Genomic DNA, 8,384 nt, shown 5'->3' with positions numbered 1-8,384 from the left:
ACACACCCCAAACTTTTAAACAGTACTGTATACAATACAGCAAATCTAATTGATGCAAAATATAACTATATTATCGTCCAGCTCTAATCTGATATGTTTTTGAGGAAAACAGTGTCTTGAAGAGCGATTATATTTCTGTCCAGGCGCTGCTGGAGTTTCTCAGTAAGGTGGTCTTCTGTGAGCGGCGCAACCGCATGAACCTGTGGGCCGTCTCCACCATCATGGCTCCGAACCTCTTCCTGCATAAGGCCGTGCCCAGTAAACTAGCAGTGGACGGTCCAGAGAAGGGTCAGGCTGAGCGGGCGGCCGACATCATGAGACTCCTCATCCGCTACCAGGACCTGCTGTGGACGGTAAAGAGCTCTTTCCATCTCATCTGCCGTCATTAGCTGTTTCCATTCACTTATTTTTATGCACATTTTGGCACTTTCAATAAAACATCTGCAATTGGTTTGTAAAAGGTGTTTTTATGCTTCATTTACTGTGTTCTGACCAGCAGGGGTCACTAGTGTTTAAATGCAATAAATAGACATTCATTTTATATTTCAAGCATGTTGTTTGTGCACTTAATGTAATAAACATAATTAGTTATAAGTTATAATTAGTCAAAACATCATGATAACAACTTCTGATCAGGCATTACCACCTGGGGACTTGATTTCTCATGACGCCGCAATAAAAAAGTCACATGACTTTGCTTCGACAGATCATGTGACCAGAAAAATGTCAAAAATTCTCTTGAAAAATAAGCGATTTCATGTGGGAAAACATCAGCGAAACTGGCAGAAAGTCATTTATGACGTGGGAAAATATCAGATTTTTATTACTAATATTTCACGACATTTTCCCAGGAAGTGATGTTTGTCGTCTTAAATGCATGGGATGGAAACGCTGCTTTATTTGCAAATGTTTCCAAATTGTGTGCACTAGTTAAACTCCCAACTCTGCACGGAAACAGCTTCTGTGTGATTGATTTGTGAGCGTTTGATCTGCTCTTCTGTAGGTTCCTAACTTCCTGTTGAGTCAGGTGAGGAAGCTGAACGAGAACAGCAGCCGTCGGTACCAGTTCTACGACAAACGCATCAAGCACCTGCTCAGGAAGATCCACACGGACAGCAGGGACAAACCTGACAAGAACTCTGGAGAGGTGAGAGAGAGAGAGAGAGACGAATAAATGTAGATGAGAGACGCACGAGAGCGACAGATCGTGAGCGTGAGAGGATGAGGAGATGATGGGATGATCTCTTTAGAGGCTTTAGTCTCAGGAACAGACGCTTACAGGACCTGACAGAACACACGAAGTGCGCAAAAGCTCGTTCTTGGAGATCGGAATGTGAGCTTGTGTGCTGTCAAACATTTCTGAAAACAGAGTCATTGTCGATTATGACTTGAATCACACATGAAATAAACCTGTCCATTTAAAATCATATTCTATTTTGCATAAAGGAAATTAAGCCTATTTTACATTCATGAATGTTTCATTCTCATAAAAACAAGCTTCATTTTCTTAATTTAAAATATTATATTATAAAATATATATTCATAATAATATATAATATTGCATTCAATTATATATAATAGTTATATGTTCAAATATCTATGATAATCATTTGTATATTTAATTTATTTTTTCTTTTGGTTTTGAGGGCAGTTTTTGGCTAATGATCTTTGGCTCATAATGATCAGTTATTGATAACTAATTATTTTCTTTGTGTGTGTGTGTGTGTGTGTGTGTGTGTGTGTGTTCAGCAGTGTCGTACTGTAAAGATCCAGCTGGGTGACGTGAGTTTCTCGATGGAGTTTCATCTCACCATTAACTCTCGCGCCTCAGACCTGATGTCACAGTTTTATAAAGAACTGCACGCTTCTGATAACGGCAGAGGTCTCCTGAAACGGTATGAACACACACACACACACACTTACATGCATACACACACTCACACACACACACATCACTCACACACATTAACACACACACACACACACACTCACACACACACACACACACACACACACACACACACTCACACACACACATCACTCACACACATACACACACACACACATCACTCACACACACACACACACACACACATTAACACACAAACACACACTCTCACACTCACACACACACACACACACACACACACACACACACACACTCACATGCACACACACACACACACACACACACACACACACACTCACTCACTCACACACACACACATCACTCACACAAAAACACACACACACACACACATTAACACACACACACACACACACACACACACACACACACACACACACACACACTCTCACATACAAAATAAAATAATTTGGTACAATTAATTTTTTAAATCTTTCCCTCACACAGAAATGGTTCAACAACCTACCCAGACTGTGCCATCTATGAAGTTGGTGGAAACATCGGTAAGTTTTTATTTTTGTTTTTTGCCAAAATGTATCAATAGACAACAAATGTGACAAAACAAGATGTTTTCCAAACCCAAAACATCTCAAATGCACATATGAGAATATCGTGGTGGTCGTTTCATATGACGACCATCAACAGGAAAACAGTACTATAATATTAATATTATATGTGTCAACTCTCTGGGATTGTTTGTTATATATAAATTCATATTTCTGTTTCACACAGGTTGATTTAGCTGCATTTAAATAATGCTTTTGTCAATACTATATATTTTAAGCCATACATGTATATTTGTAATTTATGGCTCAGGTGAACATCGTTTGGATCCAGAGACTCATTTGTTTGACTTGTACAACAACAACCCCAGCGGTGAATGGATCATCAAACTGAGATCGGCCAGCAGAGGGCAGTAGATACACACCAGCAGACAAACACCCTCCTTTAGATAGAAACCAGGAGACCTTTGACCCTTGCGGGGAACTAGAGCATCTGTGAATGAATGAAAGCACTGGTGTTTCTCAGGTATGAACACTGCCTCACGAGAAGCTTTGAGATCGTCCTCTGACGCCGGTGCCGCACCGCTAATGATGTCGTGAAGCTGGACTTCTGCGTTTTATTTGGACACTTTTGTTGTTGTGATGTCATGGTTTGATGCTGAACGACCGCTTGAGATTTGATGCAGTTATTGCGTCCATGTTTGGGATTATTTATTGAGCTCCAGCGCACAGCTGTGTTTGTAGATGTGATGAATGAATGTGCTGTACAGATCTGATGCCTCTCAGTATTAAACACATGAAGGTTCCTCTGAGCTCTTCTGACTACAGGACAGCTTCTGGACACAAAGCTCTGGTTTTCTCTTTTGTCAGCTTTACGTTTTATTGATCTGAATTATTACCTTCAGCACTTCATTTAAATATGTTACTGTACTGTATTGAAGCACCTTCCAAACTCTTCGAGAACTCGTTATCTCTCTGTATTTCCTTTGACTCAAACCTGATGTTTATATGGAAGCTTGAAAAAAAAATGTTAATTGCAACTTTTTATCTGACTTTACTTCTGTTTCTCTTTAATTCTATTTCTTCTGACTCTATTTCTCACAACTTTGAGTTTATATCTGGCAGTTTATAACTTGCAGTTTCAAAAAAGTCAGAATTGTTATTAATAAATTTGCAATTACCAGAAAAAAAAATCTGAAATGCGATTTAAAAACTACCAGTTAAGAGAAAAAGTCAGAATTATTTATATTATTTATAAACTCACAATTGCAAGAAAAAGTCAGAATTACGAGAAAGTCAGAATTGTGATTTAGAATTTCACAATTACGAGAAAAATGTCAGAATTGCGTTTTATAAACTCGGAATTGCGGAAAAAGTCAGAATTGCGTTTTATAAACTCGGAATTGCGGAAAAAGTCAGAATTGTGAGAAAGTCAGAATTGCATTTTATAAATTCACAATTACGAGAAAAAATTCAGAATAGCAAATGATAAACTCACAGTTGCGAATTGTGATTTATAAATTCGCAATTACGAGAAAAATGTCAAAATTGTAAATTATAAACTCGCAGTTGCGAATAAAGTCAGAATTACAATTTATAAACTTGTAATTGCGATTTATAAACTCGCAATTGTGAGAAAACGTCAGAATTGCGATTTATAAACTCAGAATTGCGAGAAAACGTCATAAAAAGTCAGAATTACAATTTATAAACTCGCAATTGCGAGAAAACGTCAGAATTGCGATTTATAAACTCACAATTGTGAGAAAACGTCAGAATTGCGATTTATAAACTCAGAATTGCGAGAAAACGTCATAAAAAGTCAGAATTACAATTTATAAACTCGCAATTGCGAGAAAACGTCAGAATTGCGATTTATAAACTCACAATTGCGAGAAAACATCAGAATTGCGATTTATAAACTCAGAATTGCGAGAAAAAGTCAGAATTGCGATTTATAAACTCAGAATTGCGAGAAAAAGTCAGAATTGCGATTTATAAACTCAGAATTTGCGAGAAAAAGTCAGAATTGCGATTTATAAACTCGCAATTGCGAGAAAACGTCAGAATTGCGATTTATAAATTCAGAATTGCGAGAAAAAGTCAGAATTGCGATTTATAAACTCGCAATTGCGAGAAAACGTCAGAATTGCAAATTATAAACTCGTAATTGCAAGAAAAATTGCCTTTTTCTTTAGTATTCTGTGTTGGAAACAAGCTTCCACATGTTCGCACACATTCAGACAGTATTGTGCATTATGCCATTTGTCATTGCAGCAGCTCATATCGTCCTGTCAGTGTTAGTGAGATCATGCTGTGTAATAGTGAAGAACATCCATCACACACTGTCGTCCTGCTCGACAAACATTCACAATTTTATCATCATCTTTGAGAACATTGTTTTTGAGTCGTTATGTTCATCTGTCGCACTGTCATAATGAAGATGATCTGAAACTCAAATTAAAGCCACGTGGCGTCTCTCTGCGCACTTGATGATGAGCACTTGAGAAATATTACTAGTCTAATGATGAAATATATTGTTCTAAACAAACTAGAGTTTTGCATTTTCTAAAGATGCAAAACTCTAGACAGGAAGAAACGACCTGGCAACCGCATAGCAACATGAATGGATTGTGTTTCACAGAATCGTAAGCTCGTGTAGATTGGTGCCATTGAGGCTTACGATGCTTTTGGGAAATGCTGCTCTCAGTGTTTTTAGCACATTGCTATTGGGTTGCTAGGGTGTTGCTATGCTATGTGAAATTATAAATATGTGTTTCATTTTCCTCCAATGTGTCTGTGGGAATTTTTCATGGTGAAAATGGTGCTTCGGATCACTTAGTAAAGTAACAGCACACTCTCCTCAACAAACAGCGAATGTTCTCAGAACGTTCTGGCAAGGTTCTCTCAAAGTTATGAGCAAACGTTCTTCCAGTAACGTTAATAGAACGTTCGTTCAAAGTCATCTGGTTTTTAATAATGTTCTCAAAACGTTAGCAAAAAAAAAAAAAAAACGTTATTTGTACATCGTTCATGGAGTGTTTTTCTTAAATGTTTTAGTTTGACGTTCATCTAACGTTTTTTAAATGTTACAGCTTATGTTGAGAGAACGTTCAAAAGTAACATTCCCATAATTTTTAAAGAACAATCAAATGGGATGTTTGCATTTTTAAAAAACTGAATGTTTTGAACATTCAGAAATAATCTTTTCATAACCTAATGTGAATGTTAGCAGGGACAAAGACTCATAAAAAGTCAAACTTATGACTTAGAATGTCATAATAAATACATATTTTTATCTCATAATTTTGATTTATGACAGATATTTGAATTTATATCATAATTATGACTTGTAATTTCTACTTTTTATCTCATAATTTTGACTATTTAATCTCATAATTATGACTTTGTTTCAATTTTGACTGTCATAATTTTGACATTTTCTCATAATTTCGACTTTTTAATCTCATAATTATGACTGTCAATTTTCACTTTTTTAATCATAATTTTGACTTTCATATATGTATTATTTTTTTCATAATTTCTCATAATTATGATTGTCAATTTTGACTTTTTGTCATGATTTTTTACTTTTTTCCTCACGATTATGAATTTTTAATCTCATAATTTAAATTTTTTTATCTAGCAATTTTGACTTTTTAATCTCAAAATTATGACTTAATATTTTATAATTTCGATTTTTGTTAATCTCATAATTGTGACTTTTTTCACTTTTTGTCATAATTTTGACTTTATATGACTCGTAATTTCTAATTTTCACCTCATAATTTCGATTTTTTTTTAATCTCATAATTATGTCTGTGTCAATTTTGACTTTTTGTCATAATTTTGACTTTTTATTTCATAATTGTCTTTTTAATCTCATTATGACTTAATGTCATAATTTTGACTACTATCTCATAATTTGGACTTTTTAATTTCAAAATTATGACTGTCAATTTTGACCTTTTGTTATAATTTTGACTTTTTATCTCATAATTGACTTAATACTTAATTTTGACTTTTTAATCTCATAATTATGACTGTCAATTTTGACTTTGTTATAATTTAAATTTTATTTGTCATAATTATGAATTTTTAATCTCATAATTTCGATTTTTTTATCTAATCATTTTGTGTTTTTTTATCTCAAAATGATGACTTAATATTTCATAATTTCGATTTTTTAATCTCATAACTATGAGTTTGTTTATTTTCACTGTTTGTCATAATTTTGACTTTATATCGTAATTATGACTTGTAATTTCTAGTTTTCACCTCAAAATTTTGACTTTTTAATCTCATAATTATGACTTTGTGTCAGTTTTCACCGTCATAATTTTGAAATATAATGTTCACATAGCCACATTTTTAAAACATTTAAAAAGATGTTTTGAACGTTGAGAGAACATTGAGAAGTAATGTTTTCATAACCTAATGTGAACGTTAGCAGAATGTTCTCAGAAGATGTTTGTGTGAGGCAGGTCATCACGAAGCACGCTGTGTCGTATGTCACAGTTGGTTGGTCAGGGACAAAGACTGAAGAAGGATGTTCTGTCAGCAGTAATAATCAGATGTAGGTCAGCGCTGAGGCCCGCGGAGCCGCGCCGACACTGACGCCCGCGGCCAACACATGGACCGCTTCCCATGAGCACAGAAACACTCACACACTGAATACATGTGCAAACATTACAAACAGTCCCATACGTCTCTCGCTGTTTGTTTGTCAGTCACATGAACACTATTTCATCATTCTCTGAACGGACGCTGTTTGTATAATCAGTATTTCTCTGTTGTATCACTGCACTGCTGAAAGTGCCGCTGTTCACAGTATCTCTGTCTTGATTTTCAGCACAACGTTCTTAAATCAGGAATTTTGTACAGAAAACAAGACAAAGACACTGAGGAAGAACATCAGTTCTGCATGTGAAGGATTTTGAATTTAATGCTTGTATTTGTGACTGCGGTAAACTTTTGTAAACAGATTTGTATTCATGATGTAATAAACTGACTTTGAATGTGTTTGAGTTCTGCTCTGACAGTGTGTGTGTGTGTGTGTGTGTGTGTGTGTGAATGGTGGATTGACGGCCATCCTGTGTCCATTATCTCTGTCAAATGTGCTGTGAAATGACCAGAGCAGCACATCAACAGTATCAGTGGCGGGCAGCGGTGTATTGATCAGCCGTATCTCTCTGATCAGATCATTCCTCACATGAAGTTTCAGGGACGAGTGTGTTTATTTGTTCATTACTGATAAACACACTACATGCATTTTAGATCTATGGATCCCATTTATGCCACATTAAAAAAAATCATGCTTTTCTAAATCATAATTGTGACATTAAAGTACATTTTGACATCAAAAGTTAAAATTATAACATAATTATGGCATACTAAGTCATAAATTAGTTAGTTTCTCATAATTATGACTTGGTATGTCATCATTTTGTCTTTCTCTTGTAATTTCAACTCATAATTACGACATACTAAGTCATAACTTTGACTTTTTGGCCCGGTTTCACAGACAGGGTTTAGCTTCAGTTAAATAAGGGCATTTAAGTAGCTTTCATAAATGTTCATTAGACAAAAAAAAAACATCACTGGTGTGCATCATATTTTAAGATCTGTCAGTGCAAGTTACTTTGAGGTAAAACAGCTCAAACATGCATTTTAGTCCAGGACTATCTTAAGCTTGGTCTGTGAAATCAGGGGTGTATGTCATAATTTCATCTTTTTAAGTCATAATTTGGAGTTTGATTTATGACAGATTTTTGAATTTGTATCATAACTATGACTGTCATAATTTCTACTTTTTACCTCATAATTTTGATTTTTTATTCTCATAATTATGACTTAATATTTCATAATTTTGACTTTTTATCTCAATTATGACTGTCAATTAACTTTGTCATAATTTTGACTTTGTCTCATAATTATGACTTAATGTGTCATAA

At 34.9% G+C, this 8,384-nt stretch overlaps 1 protein-coding gene across 2 annotated transcripts in view; it reads left to right on the top strand.

Annotated features, from left to right (window-relative positions):
• LOC137011193 (rho GTPase-activating protein 40) overlaps positions 1 to 5,754 on the top strand; it is a 25,309-nt gene extending 19,555 nt beyond the window's left edge. The window contains exons 11-15 of one of the 2 annotated variants that reach the window (XM_067373868.1): positions 144 to 353; positions 1,004 to 1,147; positions 1,753 to 1,895; positions 2,375 to 2,430; positions 2,744 to 5,754. In XM_067373868.1, coding sequence (XP_067229969.1) covers positions 144 to 353; positions 1,004 to 1,147; positions 1,753 to 1,895; positions 2,375 to 2,430; positions 2,744 to 2,847 — 657 coding nt within the window. In that variant the 3' untranslated portion in view covers positions 2,848 to 5,754. Of the gene's footprint in view, positions 1 to 143; positions 354 to 1,003; positions 1,148 to 1,749; positions 1,896 to 2,374; positions 2,431 to 2,743 lie in introns of both variants that reach the window. The other variant, XM_067373867.1, reaches the window with a different exon arrangement.
• Positions 5,755 to 8,384: the final 2,630 nt, after the last annotated feature.

Source organism: Chanodichthys erythropterus, chromosome 21, assembly GCF_024489055.1.
Source record: "Chanodichthys erythropterus isolate Z2021 chromosome 21, ASM2448905v1, whole genome shotgun sequence".
NCBI classification, from domain to species: domain Eukaryota; kingdom Metazoa; phylum Chordata; class Actinopteri; order Cypriniformes; family Xenocyprididae; genus Chanodichthys; species Chanodichthys erythropterus.
This window is presented reverse-complemented; position numbering and strand designations above follow the sequence as displayed.